This window comes from Centrocercus urophasianus, unplaced genomic scaffold, assembly GCF_019232065.1.
Source record: "Centrocercus urophasianus isolate 14NV4802_14NV808 unplaced genomic scaffold, USGS_Curo_1.0 seq_5, whole genome shotgun sequence".
Lineage (NCBI taxonomy): Eukaryota > Metazoa > Chordata > Aves > Galliformes > Phasianidae > Centrocercus > Centrocercus urophasianus.
Genome location: NW_024885088.1, coordinates 3879537 through 3903320, shown reverse-complemented (window position 1 = coordinate 3903320; position 23784 = coordinate 3879537). Strand labels below are relative to the sequence as shown.

The 23784-nt window shown below is 41.3% G+C and overlaps 2 protein-coding genes across 12 annotated transcripts in view; both read left to right on the top strand.

The window, feature by feature from the left end:
* The window catches only part of TTLL1 (tubulin tyrosine ligase like 1), a 31592-nt gene extending 23574 nt beyond the window's left edge, over nucleotides 1-8018 (top strand). For all 4 annotated transcript variants that reach the window (XM_042835111.1, XM_042835112.1, XM_042835110.1 and 1 more), the window contains one exon: nucleotides 802-8018. In XM_042835111.1, the coding sequence (XP_042691045.1) occupies nucleotides 802-931 (130 nt within the window). In that variant the 3' untranslated portion in view covers nucleotides 932-8018. The remainder of the gene's footprint in view (nucleotides 1-801) is intronic.
* A 2390-nt stretch (nucleotides 8019-10408) lies between these two features.
* Nucleotides 10409-23784, top strand: part of PACSIN2 (protein kinase C and casein kinase substrate in neurons 2) — a 57859-nt gene continuing 44483 nt past the window's right edge. For 2 of the 8 annotated variants that reach the window (XM_042835172.1, XM_042835164.1), the window contains exon 1: nucleotides 10409-10514. The gene's annotated coding sequence lies outside the window, so the exon portion shown is untranslated. Of the gene's footprint in view, nucleotides 10515-11405; nucleotides 11490-17714; nucleotides 17738-19607; nucleotides 19629-20415; nucleotides 20512-20536; nucleotides 20705-23784 lie in introns of those variants that run through there. The other 6 variants (XM_042835173.1, XM_042835166.1, XM_042835169.1 and 3 more) reach the window with 6 other exon arrangements.

The window sequence follows — 23784 nt, the reverse complement described above, 5'->3', positions numbered from 1 at the left end:
TCTTACACTCTTTCTAGATATTGGTAAAGACAATTAAATGTGTTGGCTGGATTATAAATTAATTTTTAATGTGTTTGCACCTACCATGTAACGTTTTTGTACAAGAGTATAACTAAGCATATATTATGAATGCTCTACAAAATATGATAGTATTATCTTTTGATAATTGTAAATAAGCATCTGTAGTCAATGTCTGTAATTTGCACAGCAACTGAGCAATAAGTGTATACTGAGGTTATCTGAGGCTCTAATGGGCTTAGATATTTAAAGAACTGCTTGCCACTGTGGTTAAGTGTTACAAAATGCCCGTCATTAAATGCATTTGGTTAAGCACGCTGTTGTTTGTTCAGCTCATTTTTTTTCCTACTCACTCGGTGTTGCAACAGTGGAGTTTTCTAACACTGCAGTTAGCAATCCTTTGCTTGAAGCAATAGTTTAAGACTGGATTGAAGTGCCAGCAGTCTGATGTTCCTGCTCTGCTGTGTAAGAGCAATATTGAGAAGGGCAGAAGTGCACATGAAATGTCACAAGCATGAAATTTCACAAACTCTGTAATTGAACCAAAGCTACCAAGCAGTCTGTTTCTTACCACAACTAGCTGAGGATGTTTCAGTTGGTCTGTATTGCAAACCAAGTGGTAGTATATTACCTCAAATAATAGCTGTATTTCAAACTGTGCACTCATAAACGTGTTCGTAGAACAGCTTGTGTTAAATGTCAGTGCTAAACGTTAAACAAAGTAGAATGTGGAAGAATAGTGACTAGTAGGCTAAGGTGCTGAAAAAATTCTGTCTTCTTCAGATATGATGAAGAGATGGCGCAAAGTGATGGTTCTGATCGTGACTTGCGAAGTCGTTCTGGGCAATCCACTGGAACAAAAGGAAATCGTGGGAGAGATTCAGGAAAGCCTGTACTGACCACCTGGAAATAATGATTAAGCAGAACAGCTGCTGAGTTGGTAGGACAGCATCATGAAAAAATGAGTTCATGAACAGATTTCTCTATTTCGCCATGTTGTGTGAGGGAAGCAATCAAAGAAAACAATACAGCCTTTGAAAATAAGTGAAATGAGCACTCCTAATCCTGGATCTTTATAGTACATGCACTGACTTGCCAATTATACACATGCATGTATATATATTTAAAAAGTATAATATATGTAATTAATTTAATACAAGAATGTTTAAGCTTGTAGTTCTCTGAAAGCAACAAATTCTACATTTTTAGAAGCATCTCTGTTCGGACGTTGGAGAAGCCAGTAATCATTATGAGGTTTCTTTATAAAGATGACTTTTAAGAATACATGTTCTGATATACAGGGCAACAAGTGTTCTGTAATTTATTTTCTCAAGTAGCTTATCTCTACATTCCTGTAATAAAAGAGATACAGATAATGGGAAAGAGTAGTAGTGGTGAGCGTCAGTATTGTCACAATGGTGGTTCAGCTGCTTGCTAGGAAAAAAAAAATGTAACAAGAGAAAAAACAGCAGTGTATGGAGTTGAGACTATTGTCAATTAAAGTGGCTAAAGATTTATGACCAGTCTTAGGTACTTGAAAAGTAAATCTTTACATGCAGGGCTTTTTGTTTGTTTGTTTGCTTTGTTTTTGTTTTTTTGTTTGCTTGTTTTTTTGTTTGTTTTTTGTTTTGCCTTTAGATATTTTGGAGCTGATAATTCTTTAAAAGTAGAAGGTTTCATGTAAACAAGGAATGTTTCAGGTAGTCTGTTGATGTATTATTGGGCTAGCCATTAGTTTTTACTGCAAGGTAGTTTGTCTTTGGAAAATCAGGCAGAACATCTATAACTGTAATAAATCTCATTGCTTGAGAATGGCTGTAAATTGACTGGCTATAAATCTTTACTTGCACTAGAATTTCTTCATGTAAGTACTTCTGTGTCTTTTTGTGTGTTTTGTATGTACTACCACAAAAATATTGTTGCATGTGATAAACTATTTCTAGCTCTGATTTCAAAAGTTGTGATGATTAGATACTGAAACGTATAGAGCAAAAATAGGTATTTTGGTCTTCTAACAGCATAGTATATAAACTAACCAGCTGGGTCCATCAGTGGCTACCTTCACTCACATTTCCACCAGTTGTTGAGCTGTTACTTATAATAATGTCTCGATGTGCAGCTCTGATAATCTTTTTTCATCATTATTTCTCTCTCCTCACTCCCCTTCCCCTTTATTTTTTTTTCTTTGAGTATGAAGTGTTATGGAGAGGAATACAAAAGGAGGCTTAAAGTTACAAATATCCATTCACCTGTAATAAACTCTAATCTGGATATCACTATTGCAGCAATACTCAATTTCTGTCTGTCACAGCAGGCTAAGTACTTTTCACCTTTCTGTGTGGCAGAGCTGCATAAGTGCGTACATTTTAAACTTAGCCTCTCCCGATGCCCTTAGACATGATCTGGGATTCATCCTTGCAAAAAAGAATGAAATACATGGACTGAGTTGGTCACTCCGAGTGTAATTTTCATCTTCATTAATCTTGGCTGTTTCTTTGAAATAAAGACCAAACTACAGCTGATTGTCTGGTCATTAGACTTAATGAATCTTCTCACTGGCCTTTACAAAAGCATGTTCAATTTGGCTCGTGAAGTAAGTTAATATTATTGCTTGGCAGTGAAGCTCTTCTAAATCCCAGGTCTCATAGCTGTTAGGTTTAGTGTGTTTGAATTCTTTTTTAGTTCTTGAGCCTGAGTTTTGCTTCAGTACTTGAACCTCAACAGGTAGGCCACTTGTAAGTAGATGTACAGTCAGATATTATGTGTTGTGTTAATGACAGGATACGTAGACAGACATTTCCTGCTTTTGCCCAAATTGGCTGTTACTACAAAGTATGTAACAAGTTGACAACCTTAGGAAATAATAGGCTGTAATATTCTGTAGTATGGTTGTATTTTTACAGGTAATGCAACAGGGGTGCTCGAATAGAAGGAGAACAGCTTTCTCTCACTTCAATTTCCACTGCTTTTAACTCCTTTCTCTAGTAGCCTGTGCAAAGGATGTTACTGTGGTCTTGTTATAACAGTAGTGCTTGCAATTGAGGCTACAATAGAATGATTACTCTTCCCCTTTATCTTTTTCCTGTTTGTGCAGCCTACACTAGTGGGGCTCTGTATGGAAGAGGTATATTGAAAAATGCTGATTCTGCTGAAAAAGTCAACTGTACTATAGCTTTTTAAGTGTGCAGAAGCATTACATACTCGGCCACCTGCAGGACTTGCAGTCTGCCTTTTGGGAAAGCTTAGCATGAAGGTAAGAACAAGTCCAGGTTATTAGCAGCTATTGGTGTAGGCGGCTTTAGAGAACTGTGTACTTAGTTGTGATTTCACAGTGAACCAAAACTGGTTATAATTTCAAAATAATGTTGTTCTTCCAAACTCATGTGTACGTGGTACTCTGTTGGCAGTAGTGTCTTTGCAGCTAGCTGATGAGTTGAATCATGGCCTCGAGAACAGACATTGGCAAGACATACCGAATAGGAAGGGCAATACTTAATATTTTACTGATATTGAATATTCTCATTCAATTGATAGGAGGTTTCTAATGGCTTGGAAAGGACCCACTCATTTGAGCTTGCATTTTCATTAATCAGTATAATAATGCATCCCTTCCAGTCCTGACTTCAGAACAATCATTATCATATTAAATCAAAGTCTTACTATTGCTTTCAGAAAATATGGATTTCTATCTCATTTCTATTTCATTCACACATTTCAAGAGCAGTATTTTATACAGACAATATTTTTGTAGCAGAGCTATCAATTTGGAACAGGCAAATGCTTCTCTCTGACCACGTGTAGTAGTGGGAAAGCAAACTTCAAACACTGTATGTGAGGATGAAATGTCTGTTAGATATTTCAAGGATTATCATCACTACCTCGGTATTAAAACAGTAATACTACTAATCGGAGCGGGAAAAAAACACTTCTGATACTTTCACTATGTAGTAATAAAAAACTAGAATTTAGATGTCAAATGTTGATACAGTATTTTACACAGTTGTATCTTTAACCAGTGTTGGTAATTTATATTGCAGACACAAACATGGTTTTGGTAATGCAGCGTTCTTTAAAGAGCAAGAAGTCAAAGAGGCTGCAGCCGTAGTGACCCTCTCTTCCTGATCTCACCCCATTCTCTTTTTAAACACAATGCACTAGTGATTAGAAATAGCAGGCTCTTTTCCAACAGGCTTTTTGCAGAGGTTGAAGTTCAAAGGCTTAACTATGTTATCACTTTTAATACATTGAAAAAACTGGGTATGCAAAAGAAGTTGTAGGGAACAAAACTGAAATGACGTTAAATAGATGATTAATAGTGCCTTTCTCATTATCAGTTACAAGCGAGCAAAAAAACAACTGGAAGCAAGCTGCAAGTCTTCCTTTTCTGTAAAGAACTTGAAGCCTCCTCCTATAGATAAGTAGAATGTTCTTGTGAAAATAAAAAGTAGGAAGCTATATTGTTATGTAATATTTATTTTCCTCCGAACTTTTGGTTGAAAAATACGTTGCTCCTTCACTGGAATTTGAGTAAGGAAAGAACTGTGTTCTGTGGTAGCTGAGAGTTTGCTCTGTACATGAAACAACTTGTCTGCAGGCTGCGAGACAGGGGGATGAGAAGGAAACAAAAGCAGTCATAGCTTTCTGGGAGAGAAGGGTAGTATGTGAACGCCGTGCCACAAGATGTTTGTGCGTGGCCTAAAAAGGTAAAGGTGAAACTTTCCTTTTGGTGAGGAGGAGAAACCAGGAAGGAAAATTTTATCTCATGTTCAAGATTTTATCACTGCATTTTTCTCTCCAGTGCTCCTTTAACTAAATCCACTGCTGTAGCAGGGTGGAAATAGTGCTACAAAGTGATGTGTAAACTGATAACAGCCTATGTGTAGCATCTATCAGTTGGAACTGAGGTCATTAGTCAGATGTGTAAGCAGTATGTAGGATGTCTACTATAGGATTTGAAGGGAGTTAAGTAAAGGTGTGATGTTAACGTGTGTGTTACGAGATATTAAATACTGTGTGGATACCTTCATGTGAATATAAGGAGCCTAAATTTCCAAAGGAGAAAAGGCTGTTTTACCTCTATTTGCTAGGGGTTAAATGGGTTTAATGGGTTCTGAGCAACTGACTTTGGCCCTAGGCCAATCATACTCATACATTTGACTTTAGGATAAAGAAATTGTTTTGAGTCTCATTGGGGCAAAATAAATGAGAAATAGAAATCCTCCGAAGTTCTCACTTTGCCTAACGTACTAACTGGCTGGGCAAAGCTACAATAAATGTGCTTCTAAGTCTTGCAGTTCATATGCTTAAGTGATCTGTGGTATAACGGCAGTATTGTATGAAGAATTAAATAGACCAGCTCTAAACAGCTATGGGAGTTGTTATAATGACATCAGTGTAGAAGGAGCTTATTGCTGGAATTGAATACTGGGGCTTGCTTCCCGGGCACTAACCTTTCTCCCTATTAATTCTTTGACATGGATGGCATTAATAAGATTCCCACAAAATAGCTTCTTTATGCAGCTTTAGGAACTTAACTAGAATAGAAGAAACAGTATTATCCCTAAAGCTATTTTGTTGCTGTTGGCTTTACAATAGAGCTTCAGCCTAGAATGTCCCTGTCCGGATTCACTTCCTGCTGTAAATGCAGCAAAACAATAGACGTTTCACAGAAGATATATAGCGCTGCACTTCAGCAGGAGAATGTGTCAGGCAGAGCTCATTTATCTGTCATCAAGGAAGGAGCTTTATTCTGTCAGGATAAACCGATGCTGTGTCCAAAGTACTTACTGTTCAGTTTATGTATGTGGAACTATAACCAGAAGGTAACTTTCGTCTTGTGCCTGCCTTATTAAAACAGCTCACTCAATCCCTCAGTTCAGTGGGAAGCACGCTGTGCCATCTGGTATGTGGGTATCACAATATAACACTACTGTCCATAGCTAGCTATGCTAACCTCTAGGGTTCCTTCACAAAGAAATAACTTTATTCCTGGATTTCTTGCAGAAAATAAATGTGTAGAGCTGAGAAAAGCTGATTTTAGTCATAATTTTGGTAAAATTTTTGATTATTAAGAGGAAGTAGGAAGATATATGGCTGTCTTGGAAAGACTGTTTGTTTTTACTGAATAGTAGGAAGTTGCTTGTGCTACACTTTTGGCTGTTGTATTTTTTATTATTATTATTTAATATTTTCTAAAAATACTCTTTAAAATGTGCTGTCAGAGTGTAGGTGAGCTTCAAGGAACTCACCATACTTGGAGTAGTCCATAGCCAGATCATTTCCAATTGTTTTGATGACATAGTGGTATCCCTATCATTGATGTTGTCCTCTATGCTTTTAATTAACCACAAATTTTGTACCTCCTGAAAAGCACATCACTCACACTTGAGATAATCATTGGCAACTGTTGTGAAATAGAAAAGTTAGGACAGTATGAAGCTGCTTGAAGAGATGAATGTGGAAGACAAGGAGATAATAAAGGATGCTTCAAATGAGCATCTCTTCTGTGAGATGAATCGTATTTGAAAGTTGTGCAGTTAAGCAGTAAAATTAATTAATTGAGTGGAATTAATTGTAATATTCTGAAATTCCGTGACATTGATTGGCATATATAACCACTAATGGGAGTACATTTGGAATCAAAATATGGTTCAGGGCTTAATTTAGGTCTTAAACTGTAAACATGTAACACTTGGGATTTTTTTAACTAGAGATAAAAATGCCGAAGAGAATGCCAAAATGTTACAGCAAGAGCCAAGAAAGAGCAATCGAATTTGCTCTGAGGGAATCTCGGAGAAAATGCTAGTGCTTAAAAGGATATGTGAAACTTCTGAGGACAGCGGAGGACACAAAAAGCGTATTTAAAAATAGATTGTGTTAAAAATAAAAATAACCATGGGATACTCATCTAAAAGGAGGCAGGGTTATTTATTTATCTATCTGTCTATTTATTTATTTATGTACTTATTTATTTTCAGAAAACTTCCTGTCCTGTCTCTTGCAGTCAAAACTGCATGCCCACCAGTAGGGCTATGTAAACTGTCAGCCTTTCTTCTAAGATAAAGGGTGGAGACAGTCTTTCTCAGGAAGTTACAAGCTGAAAGCATCCAAAGAACAACTTAATTTTAATATTTATGGGGGAGAAAAAAAACCTAATCTGAAAATGCTAAAATCAAGATGAATAATATCATGTTAGAAGTATGATTCACGGTATCATTGTGTAATTTATGGCATCATCATAGTGTCATCGTGCTGGGAGGTTGCATGACTGGTGGTAGATATAATTAGATCGTTAATCTGTTTTAATTCACTTCAAAGAAGTAAATAATGTTTGACTATCCATGAAGACAACATGTAAATTATAAATTGAAAAAATAGTAGTTCATCAACCACTGAGGTATTTTCCTCCAAGCAGTTTTTTAAGTGAATGTATGCAGTGCATGTGGCCTCGAGCCTATATATATGTATGTATACATGCATTAAACTGTACTGCCATCAGAAATGGATCAAATGGAGCAGCAACCTGTGTATTGACTGTAGTGCAGACAATTTCTGCTTTCAGATATGGAGGTAATTTACAAGAAGATCAATAGCATTGATCCAAAACGTACACTGTGACAACTTTGATAATATTTTGTTAACTGTTTCAAATGATACGCTTGGAAAACGGGTAATAATTTTACAGTTAAAAAATGTATTCTTAAAGTTGCCATTGTTGTTATTGTCTTATTTGGTTCCAAAAGTGTCCAAGCCATTTTTTCAACTGAGTGTAAAAAGCATGGGAAATGTTTTGTATCCAGAAGGCAGTATTCAGCTGCTTGAAAATGGTATTCCCTAAAGTGGTGCCTCAAGGATCCCTCAAATCTTAAACGTTCAAGCAAATGATCTTTTGGTGAATATTCTTTTTCTAATTAATCTGCTTTTACTTTTTGTCTTTAAAACAATTTTATATAATTTATAAAGATGCTTAAGTGAAAAGTTGGAAAATACGATTGTTATTTCTCAAGCTGTATTAAAGTCTGAATCCTGCTAGTAAACGCTGTGTGTATTATTCATTTCTGATCATCCTCCGTTCCTTAGGAAGGCAGAATCAGTGCAAACGCCATGTGAAGATGAATCCCAAAATAGCTGTTGCCTTTACAGTGTGACTGAGGGCTATATTTGTTATAACTATATATGTGTATGTATGTATATAGATATGTATACAAATATGTACATATATGTGCATATATTTATATGCATATTTATACATAAGTGAAATGTATAAGGCTGTGGGGTGACCTCATTGCAGCCTTTCAATACTTAAAGGGAGCCTACGAACAGGAGGGGAGACACTCTTTGAAATGGGTAGAAACAGCAGGACAAGGGGAAATGGTTTTAAGTTGAGGGAGGGAAGATTTAGGTTGGATGTCAGGGGGAAGTTCTTTACAGAGAGAGTGGTGAGGTGCTGGAACAGGCTGCCCAGAGAGGCTGTGGATGCCTCGTCCTGGAGGTGTTCAAGGCCAGGTTGGATGGGGCCCTGGGCAGCCTGGGCTGCTATTAAATGGGGAGGTTGGTTGCCCTGCATGTGGCAGGGGTTTGGAGATTCATGATCCTTGAGGTCCCTTCCAGCCCTGGCCATTCTGTGATTCTGTGTGATTCTATAAGCAAGACTGAGGAAACTCATACATGTGCACATAACTTGAAGACAAATAATTTTTATTCCTTATTTCTAATTTCTTGCAGTCAGACTCGGGGCCTGAATATACACACCTCTTGTAGAATTTAGTCGCCGACCCACACTGGTCTAAAATGTGCTGATTGTTCACAGCTGGTGGCATGCATGTGATTGGCAGTGGCTTCCTGCACAGCAAAGTGAGCTTAGGGTACAAGTCAGTATCCAATCGCTTCTATGTGGAACAGGGTTTTTCTTACTTTCCACCAGTTCCAGACTGACTTTCTGTCCTCTGTTGAAGTGGAATGCCTTTTCATCACACCATGAACTTGGTTATGCCAAAGAAGGAGCTATGACTTACCCTGAATTCCTGTTCTCTTAAATTGTTGGACAAGCTTGAGCATTATTTCACCATACAAATAGATGAATGACTGTTTTGATGTTGAAGCTGAATAAAGTCTAAGTGTTCTGGGAGGGGAGGGATTCCAGCTTTGACAATGCTTTAGGCAAAACGGAAGCTTGGTTCGTATCTGTGCAGAAAGAGGGGTATTTATGATTGTATGTATCGGTTGTAATTCTCCTGCAAGGAGAGCTGGTTTATGCAAAATTCCCTCTCATGTTTAATGAGAAAGATTGTTCAAAAAAACATGGATGGATCCGTTGGCAGAAATTAGAGAGGAAACAACACTGAATTTCAAGATACCTTCCCACAAACCTGAAATGTTAACTTTCAACATAGGACAAAGAATTAAGGGAGATTTAGGAGGGGAGAAAAACATTACACGTTTGAAAACAGCCTGACCAAAGCTCACAGTATCGCTAGCTGCAGCTCAAACCAAGCTATTGAGGACAGGTAAACCTTACCCCAGTGCTGTGCTCACACGGGCTAATCTAAATTCCCTAAATTCCTACAAGTCCTTAAGTTAATGAGTCATCCGCTTAGTGAACAGATGAAGCCTTGGCGTCCGGGCCGGTGCACGCAGCCTAGCCTGAGACCCGTGGTCAGGAGGACGATAGCACCGTCAGGGCTGCAGCTCAGCCGTCCTTAGAGCGGGCTGCCCCGGGACGGCGAGGAACCAGAACAGCATAGAGAAGGGCCGACGGGAGGGAAACCCTGACCCTGTCAGGGAACGAAGGGACGGAACAAGGTTACCGTGACGGCGTCCGCCTGGAACCTGAAATAATCCTGTCTAAAACAAATACGCTTAGCAGATAGGCGAGGGCCGAATAACAGATCTCCCCGCGATAACGCTCAGGCGTGCCTCGGACACATCAGCGCTACGGCAGAGGCTGCCCTGCCCTTGGCCAACTCGGGCTGGCGCTCCGCGGTCCCCCCGAGCAGGTCGGGAGCTGGGCATCAAAGCCGCCGCCTGTGCCACATGGCGGTGCCAGCGGGCACCCCGTTCCTCAGGGAGCCCGCCCTGCGAGCGGGAGGGAAAGCAAAGCGTTCACCGCTCCCGGGCGTTAAAACCTCCCAGCAGCTTTCCGACCGCTGCCGCGACATTCCTGCGACACGGGGCGCTAACGGCCGCGGGCGACCACGGGGCTGCGCGCCCCAACGCCCCCCCCCCCCCCGCGCTCCCTCCGCCGCCTTTTCCAGCCAGCGACAAGGAAGGAGCATTAATTGGCAGCTGCGGAGAGCCAATGGGCGGTGGCGGGGCGGGAACCTGCGCTCCGACCTCGCCCAATCGTAAGGCGGCTGGGCGTGGGCCAATCGAAGGGCGGGCGGCAGTTGGTGCGGCCGGAGCGGCACGGCCGGAGCGTAGGGCGGTTGCTCGTTCTGCTCTGCACTCCGTGCGCTCTCTTTCGCTGCCGGTGGTTCGCGGCGCTCCGGGGGCTGTAGGTGAGGGCGGGGCCGCCGTTTGTGGCTGCAGCCGAGGGGAGCGGCGCGAGGAGGAGGCTGGGGTTCAGAGCCTCGCGGGGGAGGGGCGGGCGGGGGGTGGTTGGGGCAGCCAGGCGCTCCGTGCTCCGCGGCGGCCGAGGGCGGATGGCGGGCCGGGGCTCGGCGCTCCCGGGCGAAAGAGGCGGGGCGGGCAGGGTGACAGTTGGGCTGAGCGGGGCGCGCCGTGATACCGGCGCCGGCCGCGGCGGGGAAGGTGAAGCTCTCCTTGCACGGCGCCTGGCGGGGAAGGGCAGGGCTGGGGCTCGCGGGGAATGACGACAGCGGCTGGGGAGGCTCCGCTCCTGGCGGAGGGAAGGGCTGTCTGCTCGGGGAAGTTCGGTGGCTCGCCGGGCGCGGGGCTGGCTGCTGCGGGACAGGAGCTGGGGGAGGAGAGCCGGGAGGGAGGCTGGCGTTTGTCCCCGTGCCCTGCCGTGCTCCGGGCTGGTGGCGGGTAATGATAGCGACCCGGTGGGAAGAAGCTTTTCCGCGGGGGAAAGCGAGGTTTTGAACTGCTCGCAGCCTTCCGAGCGTAGTAACGGCCCATGTAGGTCGGCCTTCTCGGGCTTGCCGTCTCCGCCTTCTCTGTTGGCTTTCCCTTTTTCTGTCACGTGGGAAGAGTCGCGTCTTCACCCCGAATGAGACGTTCGTGGAGAGACAGAAGCCGCTTTATGGGCTCCGAGCTACCTGGCCGAGCAGCGCCGGCTGTCCGCAGCCTCTGTCTGCGTGCTGCGTCCGCCGTGCCCGGCCGGGCTGCCTCGGGCCGGCGTGACTCAGAGGCTCCCGGCCACAGCCCTCTGGGGCTGCTGCTCTGCCCCGGCGGCAGGGGAAGCCGGGAAGGTGCGAGGGACATTTGCTGACCTTTGTGGAAGGGGTAAAAACGAGCCTTAGGATCTGCTGTTGTCTACGTCCTCGCGGCAGTCGGTCTGAAAGTTTGCTGTATGTAATGAGTGTGTTTATGCTTCTTGTTACAAGGGGGAGCTTCTTCGTTTTGCTCATTTGGGCTTAATACCAGATTTTTTTCAGATCTTCTATAAGGGCAAGGCTTTTCCACTGCTTTGAGAGCATAAAACCCTTAGCAGTGTTGTTACAGTAGTCCTAGTGAAGGCTGTGTTATGTAAGCAGCTGGATTTTCATTCTCATTTTACCACAACAAAAAGATCATTCTCTTTATGTCCATGATGGTATAAAAACGTTGCTTTCTGTAGGGGGTGGGAAGACACCTCTTTGCTTTACGGTGAATGGTAGCTAAAACTGTTTGCTAATTCTGTTTCAGGCAGGCAGAGCTTCCTAATTGTGTTTTCAGCAATGAAGGTCATTAGCTTGCTGTTTCATACCTGCACTCGTCTGAAATTACGTATTGTCAGACTTGCAATTTGCCTTCAATGATAGTAGTTACGTTCTGCCAATTATGACTGAATCAGCTTTAACAGCAGCATGTATTAACACACAGGGCATGTCTAATTAGCACAGTACAACATCATTTTGGAGATCTCTGCACGTTCTATGCTGTGGCTCAGTTATGGTAAACAGAAGGGGAGTGCAGGTGCTGCCTTGTTCTCTGTGGTGTTAAGCTTAACATGGCTGCTCCAAATTCCCCTTGTTGCGTAGTTTACAGTTCTAGAGTTACTTTCTTTGGCTAGGGGTCTGCATGCTGTGCAGTGCCACGCTAGAATAAACATTAAATCTGCCCCCAGGGGTTAAACTGCATACCACACATCAAGCAACGTCTTCCATAAAAGGAATATACATGGCACAGTTGTACATAGTGATGAAATAGTTTATTAATGATTGACAAACAAAACTGTTTAGTTTTGGTTTAGAAAATGATCTTTCTTTTTTTTTTATTTTTATTTTTTTTTTCCCTTTAGTAAGAATGTACAGCAAGTGGATGAGGTAGTTAATATTGAGCTGACAGATGGCATTTGTGATTGATGATCTTGATGTTGGCTGTATGCATCTTTGTGGATGATCTGAAGTTTTCTTTAAAAAAAAAAAAAAATCTTACTGGCTTATGAGATAGTTTCCATATTGCACAAGTCAGCTGTGCAGCAAAAGCTTCATTTTATTTTGTCGGGCCTGATGTGGTTAGACATGAGAAGTGTTCTCATGTTGTTGTCCAGCATATGGGTTCCATTTCTTACTCTGGAGCTGACCGAGCTGCTGCCTTAAAGATATCCTTATGTTAATTCTGTGCTTCCCTGGTTGTGATTAAAATGGGTCTAAAGGTTATTATGGCTTAAATTGGTAGCCTGTAAAGTCAGAACGTGAGACTTCTGTGCTTGTCGCAGCAATAGCAGAGGATAAAATGCTCAGCCATGCTGCTAGGCAAGAATTCCATGCTTCTATGAATCTGTAGGACTGATACAAATTAGCTTCTGTGGCAGTGCATGCCTTTCTCAACATAGGAGCAGCAGGTCCTGAGAATCATAGAATGGCCTGGGTTGAAAAGGACCACAACGATCATCTAGTTTCCACTTCCTGCTATGTGCAGGGTCACCAACCAGCAGACCAGGCTGCCCAGAGCCACATCCAGCCTGGCCTTGAATGCCTCCAGGGATGGGGCATCCACAGCCTCCTTGGGCAACCTGTTCCAGTGTGTCACCAACCTTTGTGTGAAAAACTTCCTCCTAATATCTAACCAGAGCCTCCCCTGTCTCAGTTTAAGACCATTTCCCCTTGTCCTATCACTATCCATCCTCATAAACAGCCGTTCCCCAAAACCTATCCCAGGGTTGGTTCCCAGTCTGCAGTCATAATCGTGAATGAACGTCATCCCTTTGTGTGCCATTCTGTCAAAGTGTGTTGCTTGGGGCTGGAGAACAGTCAACATTTCTCTGGTGGTGTTGGTCTAGGATCTGCCTTGGTGTGTGCTCTATGGAGCGTGAGTGGTTCTGCTTGAGCCGTTGTGAAGCGGTGTGTATTGCTGGAGTCCTATGAGTCTTACTGCACAGGATGTGTCAATATTTGAGAAGGTACCCAACCCCAATTAGCAAATAACTAACGTGAGTTGTGAGCGGCACTGCACAGTAATGAGCTCTGAAGAAGAAATAAAATCACACATGCAAAAAAGAAACAACAACCCAAAGCAAAAAACGCCGAACTAAAAGCCTTCAAGTGGATGGAGTTTGCTTCAACTTCTTAGAATATGCAAATATTTAAAAGCAGTCCTGGCTTACAGAGCATATTGTAAATATTTTGACAGAGTTGGAAACCTGTGTCTTGGAGTGTTTGGTTTTGGGCCAGTGCATGTTGTTAACTTATTTCTTCACTCTGCTTTAAGTTAAGAATTCCAATGCATCTACAGACAAGCTTCTTTGCCTTTTATCATGTGCTCTAGACTAGTGACTGATAAACTTGACTACAATAAAATGACACAAATGGAGAATGTAAGAGCAGTCTGTCAAGTCATATTAATAAGTATGTTTCAAACAGTTTTGTTGAAACTGAAAAGGGGATTTTTTTGTTATCTCAGCCGTCTTAAACATGCAAAATAAACTGCTGCTCTTCTTAGGGCGTCTGTTAAGTGTATCCCTGTATATCCTAAATATCTTGTCATTGTGATTTCAGTATTGCACAGTTGTGATTTCCTTGCCAACTGGTAGGTTCTGATTAGGAAGTTATGAGTTGTTTAGTAATACTAAAACTGAGTGAATGTGGTGTTGCTTTAATCTTCATTGTGAAGTATCTTTCTGCAGAAGTGTGGTGCTCTGTCTCATTACAGTGGTTGTCAGGAGTAATGTAAGTAGGACAGATATGAGGTAGCAGAGTTCTCAGAGCTAGCATCTTAACCTCTCCTTTTGGAACATAGCGTGTCTGGTTTCTAGAAACAGCATCCAGTTTATACATAAATTCTTTGTTAGCCTACTAATAGTAGGCGAGCACTGAAATAAGAATTGAATTAAGAATTTTGTTTATACTTAATAGAACTTCATTACACTTCTGAGCTTGTTATTGTATTTCTGACTTTATGAGTAGAAACAAAAGGGGATGAGAGGGAAATCCCAAATGCGTCAGCCTTAATTGGTAATGTGAAGTACAGATTTCAGTAAAGGTTCTGCTATGAGTCAGAGGACAAATGGACACATCTTTAATTTTACTTACGCCTCTTATCCTCTTGGCACCTTCACAGATGCTGCCAGATGGACCTGCTGAATGGAAAAGCAGTTTTCTTCTTAACAGTAATAATAAATCTATAACAAGTTAAGGATTCTCTTACTATATCTAAATATTTAGTGAGGATGTATGATTATACAGCATCAGCTTGTAGACACTCTTACTTTCACATTTGCTAACCGATGTTTTAAAAAGCATTTTCCCAAAACTTGTAATGTTTTCTCTCTCCTATAACAGTTACAGATAAAAGCTTCAAAACTTCTAGTTGTTTTCCAGCGATGATGTAGACAATCTAAGCTATCTCATGTCTGATCAGCATACAGTTATGCTTAATTTAAGGAACCCCTGCACGGCTTGGAGAAGCTCCCGGCTGAACTCGACTGAGTGGAATTTTTTCTGAACCCTCGCTGGGTTGAGGTGGCTGTTGGATTCCGAAATATGAGCACCCTGGTTTACCTGTGAGAACTGAAGCTGGAAAACCGCTTGCTTTGAGGAAGCTTTCCTTAATTTTTGCTTGTTAGGAGAGATCTTCAATATAAAGAATGCTGTTGGACATGTGTCATTCAGCTACAGTGAGAAACAAATCAAGTGATTAGCTGTTTCTCTTCTGGGCAATTAAATTTCTTAGGAACTCTCATGCCTGCAACTGGGAGTGTTGCCATCTCTTTGATTATTTATTTGTATTGGCCCACTGTTATGGTAGGCCACTAGCATTTCCACTGGCTTACTTGAAGTTCAGTATATTTTTCTCTCATCGTGCTTTCCACAAGCAGGTTTTCTGCACCCCCAGGGAACTTTTAGGGCTGTGAGTCATTCTTGCTTTGTCTTTTGTAAAGACTATTTCAGCTGAGAGTAGGAACAGCCGGCCTGTGTGGATTAAGTGTGATCAACCAGTAACCTGTGGTTCAGGGGTGCCACTTTCCAAAGCAACTTTTGTGCTCTTAGTCCTAAATAGAAAGATTCAGTTCTGTTCTGTTACTGCAGCGCTGGTGACCTAACAATGGCTGTGATGCCAGCTGTGCTACATCAGAAATTATTCTTCTTTATACAGTAGAAGTTAATCACTGTGTTTGGAGGTATGGGCCTGTGCACACATGCGCATCCCTGTGTACGTGAACATGTGTAATAACAGTCACTTGGGAAGTAATGCCTCCTATTTATTTCCATGGAAACTGCATCAGATACAGAGAGCACAATAACACTATTTGGTAGAGCAGATTTTCAGCTACAAAACACTGCTTTTTCAACATAATCACCATTATTAGTTGATTCATGCGAGTGAGCTGATTGAGATGCTCTTCATTTTGTGGTGTGACAGCTGTATGCGGCCATCTGGAGCATGACTTGTCTTTCCCATTGCTGTCACCGCTGCTGAAATGCACCACCCACTGCCTCACTGTGCTCACAGCCACTGTTTGGTTTCCATAAATGTTCACCAGGCATCAATGAGTGTAAGTGGGTGCCTTTTTTTCTTCATGGAGGAATTGAGTGACACCCTTTTGCTTCATTTTCACTTCCATGTCAGATGCCATTTTGTCAGACTCCCCCTTTGCTGCCATCTGTTACACAGCAACAAAATGTAATGGAATGTTGGTGGGCCAACATCATAAAATAGGAGGTGTTACTTTTGGAGCAGCTCTTGTACATCTCGCATTGTCTACAGAATAGATACCTATCTGCAACTTTAGAATGAATTTCCTTTCCTTCAGTGTTTCCTCCTCATCTTCTTTTCTTGTAAGTTTGGAAATATCCTCAGGAAAATATTTTGAGGATGGCTTTATTGAGCAAGCACTTCAGAGCCTCTGGGTCACAACATTGGCATTCTGTAGAAATCTAATGAGATGATCTTTCATATAAGCACTGCAGCTGCTGTCTGTAGCTACTTTTTCTTCTCGCTCTGGCTTTAGGTACAGCTATTAAAAAACCATGGTGATTCTCTGGTAGTTTTATTTTATCAGATTGCCAATTTTGACTCTTCTCAGTTGATGCTGGAAGCAGTCTGATTCAGCTTAGGTTTGTTGTGTAAGCAGTCAGTCTTTCAGCTCTGTTTTTCTTCTGCAAGGCAGCACATGTAGAGTTGCTTCATGTTGGATGCATGTGCTGTTTGAGATGAGACACTGTCACCTGGAACGTATGTAAATTCCAAGTAAGTTGTAGAGTTGGAAAAGTGGGACGCCAAACGACCCCATGGTTGTGCAGCATGTCCCTTAAGAAAGTAGTAGACTTGTTCTTGTAAGCGTGATGAGTAACTTGAATAAAGTTAAGCTTAAACTGAATGTTATGCATAACCAATTTTGTGTGTGTGTGTTTTTATATTCTCTTGTATACCAAAGGTGGTCAGGATATAATAAAAAAAAAAAAGGAAAAGAGTCTTCATAAGTACAACAGTATAGCCCATCGTAGGGAGCTGAAGCTATGCTGTGTGAGCTGCAGTTACACAGCTAAGATTGAACACTTACCTAGAGGCTGTAACCTTGAACTATTTATAGGTATGAAAATTGAAGATAACTTATGCTTCTTGATCATCATAGAATGGCCTGGGTTAGAAAGAACCACTAAGATCATCTAGTTTCAACCCTCCTGCTGTGTGCAGGGTCACCAACCACCAGACCAGGCTGCCCAGAGCCACATCCAGCCTGGCCTTGAATGCCTCCAGGGATGGGGCATCCACAGCCTCCTTGGGCAACCTGTTCCAGTGTGTCACCACCCTGTGTGTGTGAGAAACTTCCTCCTAATATCTAACCAGAGCCTCCCCTGTCTCAGTTTAAGACCATTTCCCTCCATCCTATCGCTATCCACCCTCATAAACAGCCATTCACCTTCCCCTTTATGCTCCTCTTAAGTACTGGAGGGCTACGATGAGCTTTCCTCAGAGCCTTCTCTTCTCCAAGCTAAACAAACCCAGTTCCCTTGACCTTTCTTCATAGAAGAGGTGCTCCAGCTCTCTGATCATCTTAATGGCCCTCCTCTGGACCCGCTCCAAGAGCTCCACGTTGATGTTTTAACCAATTTTAAATGCATAGCCAAGTAGGTAATATGAATTCAGGATCATTTGAAAAGTAAATTTGAAGGTGAGCTTGCTTGTTCTGGAAATTTGTCTTCAAATGTTTTGTTTTAGCGTATGTGCTGTAGGCATCCTCCTGCCTTGAATAGGGGGGTGAACCAGATGACCTCCAGCGGTCCCTTCCTACCTCAGCTGTTCAGTGATTGTGATATTTTTTTTTTTTTCAAGTGAAAGGGCAAGAAGGTGAAATTGAAATCCTTTTTGAACTGAAACACTTTCGAAGTATAAAGGAGCAAAAAGTCTTCCCTTTTTGAGTTCTAAAATATTCAGCTGTAGTAACTTTAAAGGAATGTAAGTTTGTAACACTGATATAGAGTTTTATGTAATTAAATTCCTTATTGCTTTATTAAATAATGCTATGAAAAAAAGTGAGCGCTGAATAATTTTTGTTAATTCCTAGTATGAGGTTTAAGCAGATATGTTAACAATTTATTATTAAATCAAGTTTTGAAGAGCTAGCTTTCTAGTTTGAATTCTGTCTCAATATTTTTCAAAATTGAATCAAGTGTTTTTGAAACAATTTTGTAGAAATGTTAGGGAAAATGTAGGTGCACACAAAATCTCATCAGATCTTTTATTTCCTAGACTGGAAAAATTGTTTCCCCGCCTTATTGTGGTCTCCACAATTGTTTTTTTTCCCCTCACACAAAAAATAATTGAGTAGAATTCATTGGATCCTTCTGTTACCTTTGTTCTGTGATACTGCCCCATCTGTTTTCTTAGCTATTCCCAGTAATGTTCTGTTCCACATAATGAGTTTTGTTTAGTGTTGTTGTTGTTTTTCTTAAACAAGTGCACAGATTGGCTACTGGAGAGTATCTTTCTGAGAAAGCAGAGTGAGCAGTGTTGCAAAACACCTTGTTCCTTTCTTTGTTTAATTGTGCTCTGTGCTGTGAAAGATGAAAGTTTGTTCAGCAGATATCATGAAAGTCTTGCCTGTTTGTTGTTATTTATTTCCTAAACACACATTTGAGAAGGCAAAGGACAGTTAGTGTAGTTTTAAAGGATCTGTGTGTGAATCTGAAAATCGTTTAGAATTTGGCTAATAAATCCTTTGGATAAAGTAGCATATGAGCAGCTGCTTCTGCTTAAGCTTGTGATATTCCAGTATTGGAGAACAATGTGTATCTAGTCTGTATCTAATTACTGTATTTTTAGCAGTTGGTTTAGATCAGGCTGTTGCGTAGTTTCTAGTTGTATTTAAGTCATATGAGTTATATGAGTATCACGAGTAATATCTGTGGAGTGCAGTTTCAATGGTTGTTGAGTCAGGAACAGCTCTGGTACAGTAACTGATACACGTGGATTGTAAAACAGATCTTTCATTATGGATTGATTTTTACTTTTTTTTCAGAGTAAGGTGACCCATAGCTTCTTTGTTATTAAGTTTGATCAGCCTATTAAAACAGAGAGCAGTCTCACTTTCTGTGAAAGTAGAGTTTAGTGGCTTACTTTTAACTAGCCCTGTAGAAAAATGAAAATTGCAGCTGGGAGGACTTTGATCCTTTTCTGCCTTCTTTCTTGTAAATGAAGCTGTATGGGAGATAATATGCTTCTACGTGTTAACAGGTATTGTAGAAACACTGTGTAATCACAAACTGTGCTAAATTTAGCATGCTATCTCTACCAATTTATTTTTCAAAACAGTTACTGTTGTTTTTTTTATCAAGATTACTAGTAATTATGTCATTTCCGAGTGATCTTACTGCATAGCAGAGAAGGGTGGAAGAAGTCAAGCAGGCTTTTATGCTTTCAAGTATGCCTAAAGGTATTTTCATTGCATGTACTTTTTTTCCCCTTTTCAGCATCTCACAGAATTGTAGGGACTGGAAGGGGCCTTCAGAGATCATCGAGTCCAGCCCCCCTGCTAAGCAGGCCCCATACAGCAGGCTGCACAGGTAGGCATCAAGGTGGGTCTTGAACATCTCCAGAGACAGAGACTCCACAACCTCCCTGGGCAGCCTGTTCCAGTGCTCCGTCATCCTTACCATAAAGTTCCTTTGTACATTGGTGCAGAACTTCCTATGCTCCAGTTCATGTCCATTTCCCCTTGTCTTGTCCCCTGAAAAGAGGTTGGCCGTGTCTGTTTGACTCCCATGCCTAAGATATTTATAAACATTAATAAGATCCCCCCTCAGTCTTTCTTTCTCAAGGCTGAACCGACCCAGGTCGCTCAGCCTTTCCTCTTAAGAGAGGTGCTCCAGGCCCTTTATCATCTTTGTGGCCTTCCACTGGACTTTTTCCAGGAGGTTTATTTAACATTTTGTACGTATGGTTAATGTGCTACGTTTTTAAATGAATAATGCTGTACCAGCATTGTATCCTTCAAGTTAAATTTGAGATTGTGTGAGTTGTGAGTGATGCTACTAGTTCAGCTGGGAAGTTTATGAAGTTTCTATGAAATTAACTTTCAAGGTGTGTGAAATATCTACTTTGGCTGGAATACTCACTGGAAATCAGTGTATTCATTAGGAAAAATACCAAGAAGTGCTTATGTACAGGTTAGCTCTTTAAAGGTGAAGATCTTACAAATATGCTTTTCTAAAAATGTATTTTGAATTTATCCGGAAAATAATGGATCAGGTGGATCTTTGAACTTTTATTGCAGTAAGCAGTTGGAGAATAAAGTTACGTCATACTGTTATAAAAATCTTCTGAAACAGTGCTTAAAATGTGATGGGAAACAGGTTTGGACAATACTTAGACCTGCAAACTGGGAGAAATAAGCAATGTAAAACTTTCAGCCAATGCTGAATTGCTTTGTTGTGGTGGCTCTCACAGGTTTGTGTGTTTGCTCTTTCTTAAAATGATTTATGTATGAGGCAATGTATGTGGGCTTCATGTGGTCCTTTTAAGAACATCAGCAAAAACAAGAATGGAGGGTGGACTTTTTCTTTTCTTCAAGTACAAGTGACATTAAAGCTGCATCCGTCACAGAATCTGAAGAGGGAGTGCTGTCTCATGGGTGTTGAGGGTGAGCTGCTGCCTGTCCTGTTCTTTTGTGTATTAGAGAGGAGATTGTGTCTCTAATCTTGTTTTAAAATAATTGATCTTCCACAAATCTGTGTTGTTGTTTAGAACCTAGATTCACTGTCCAGAATGAATTAAATTTTACGTGCTTTCTTGAGTTACGCAGCAGTGCTGGCTCAAGAGAATTACAGGAATGTGCGAAGAGTAGCATATTGCACCTAAGCACTTACATCAGAGTCAGCATATGTGTTTAAATTGGGAGTACTGTGAAAAATCTCAATCTGGCTATAGTCCCTGTCCTAGAAGAGGAGGGAATGAAAGTTGCAACTTCTGTGCGTTTCAACATCACCCAGTTCCACATACTAAGCAGCTTTATGTAGCTCTGTATACTAAAAGGGTTGCTGAAAATTTAACTGCATAAACTTAAAAAGACATTTTTGAATTTTGCTTCCTAGATGGCCAACTTTCTTTGAGTGTTTTCTGTTTCTAGGAGATAAAAAGTCATCAAATTGGGTAAAAAATGAATGCAAGTAGTGATTTGGCATGCATGTATCAGTGTACAGTTTAACATTTTATCTAAAGGTAGCCTCCTGAAACTTGAGTGTTGAAGCAAGTGAAAACTTATGTACTTGAAAATCCACTTAAGTGTGGGATGTTGGATTTCTCCAATTCTACCTAGAATCTACAACCTCATATGTAAATTACTGTTTGTCTGTGTTAAGCTGAATGAACAGATTTTGAAATTGAATAATTTCTTGCAGTGTTGTGTCACTGAAAAATACCCTGATAAGAGGACTATAAATGAGGGAAATAAATTCTATAGACTATAAATTTTTCATGTAGCTGAAAGATCCTTTCTGTAGCATTGCGTGCTGGTTATTTTGTGTCAGGGTTGTTAGTATGACTTGTTCTTTCAATCTATCCTACTTGCATTACTTGGTGCTAGTATCTATTGAGTTGTGCCTTTTCCCAGGACTAGGAGAAGGACAGTGATGGTGTGATGAATCCATGTGGAGTTACTTTTGCTTATTTGGGATGGTTTCACAATAGCAATTGTGTAGTCAGAGCTGCGAGTTGGCAATAAATGCTTTCAGAAGGTCATCTTCACTGGGCTATTAGGTTGAAAAGGCTATCTGTAGAAACTTTTTTTTTAGTGAATGTTGTAGGAATATGGTTCGTGTATTCTAATACAAGCAATCAAAGAGGTCTAAGGAAAAAGCCCTGGGAACTCTTTGGGTGTCACACAGCCCTTCTTGTGTTGCTCCAGTCAGTACTAGGCATTGTTATTCAGCACCTCAGAAGAGAGAACTTGATGCAGAAATTCAAAGATCCTTTAGGAAAAACTTTTTTGGCAATATTTTTGAAATCTGTGTTACTGGACTGAGAGTTGCCACTTGGTTTGATTCTGTTTTGCAGTGATGTTGTTTTGTGATAACAGCTGGCTACAGAAAAGAATAAAATCCAATCTTAGGGGCTTAAAGTCCTTTCAGAGAACTTTTTGTGTCAGTAGTTGGAGCTTCTTTTACAAACAGTTCTGAAAGCTGGACTGTAACGAATGGCTCTGTGTCCAGATGGAGGCTGGTAATGAGAGCTGTCTCCCAGGGTCTGTCTTAGGACTCGTACTTTTTAATGCCTTTATTGGAGATATGGATGATGTGATTGAATGCACCCTTAGCAAGTTTGATGACACCAAGCTAAGAGGTGTGGTTGATACAACTGAAGGGAGGGGTATTGTCCAGAGGGACCTTGATTAAAGTCAGAAGGCAGGCCCATGTGTACCTAATGAGGTTAAACCAAGCAAAGTGCAAGCTTTTGCCCTTGGGTCGAGGTAATCCCTGATACGTTTGCAAGCTGGGAGGACTCCTTGAGACAAACCCTGCTGGGAAGAACCTCGGGATTTGCTTGATGAAAATCTCAACACGAGCCAGCAGTGTGCTTTTGCAGCCCAAAAGGCCAATGGTATCCTGGGTTCTATCAGAAGTGGGGTGGCCAGCAAGGTGAGGGAGGGGATTGCCTGCACTATCCTGCTCTCATGAGGCCCTGACTGGAGTACTGAACCCAAGTCTGGGGCCCTCAGCACAGGAAAGATGTAGAGCTTCTGGAGAAGGTCCAGAAGAGGGCTATGAAGATGATCCAAGGGCTGGAGTGTATCTCCTGTGAAGATAGGCTAAAAGAACTGGGGTTGCTGAGTCTGGAAAAGAAGGCTGCAGGGATACCTTGTTGCGGCCTTGCAACATTTTGAACAGAGATTAAAGGAAATCTCTTTTTACAAGGGTAGACAGTGGTAGGACAAGGGAGGATGATTTTAAACTAAAAGATTGGGCTTTTAGGTAAGATGTCAGGGGAATTTTTTTTACTATGGGAGTGGTTGCCCAGAAAAACTGTGGATGCCCTGTCCTAGAGGTGTTTAAAGTTGGTTGGGTGGGGCTTTGGGAATGTGATCTAGTACATGCTCTAGTGCTTGGCAGCCCTGTCTGTGGCAAGGGGGTTGAAAGTTAATGATCCTTGAGGTTCCTTCCAACCTAAGCTGTTCTATGGGAAGGAATTTCTTATTCACCTCTTGCTACATACATTATTTGTATCTATCTGTGTATATATATATATACACACAGACACAACTTTTAATGTTTTCCTTTTCTTTATCTTAATAGTTTTATCTCAACCCACAAGTTATCCTTTTTCCCCTGATTCTCTCCCCCATTCCACCAAGAAGAGGGAAATTGAATCAAGGTCTGTGTGGTGCTGAGCCATCTGTGGGGTATGGCCACATCAATAAGTCAATTTAATCCTACAGCTTAGGCTGACTAAGACAAGATATTTTGCAAATACATTGAAATGAGTTTGTCATAGCCTGATTTATTTATTTTTCCACTCCATGGGTTCAAACTTGGGTACAGCCCAAATATATTGTCTGTATTTCTACTACTGCTACTCAGCAGTGCTACCGCTAAAATACCTGAAAAATGCTAAGAAAGAAATTAAGATCAGACTGTTGTCATCCTCACCTCTTGTCTTTGTAATGGTTTGATGTAGAGGCAATGTCTGGATGCAGGGCTGGAGTGCATGCTAATTTTGAGGACAGCG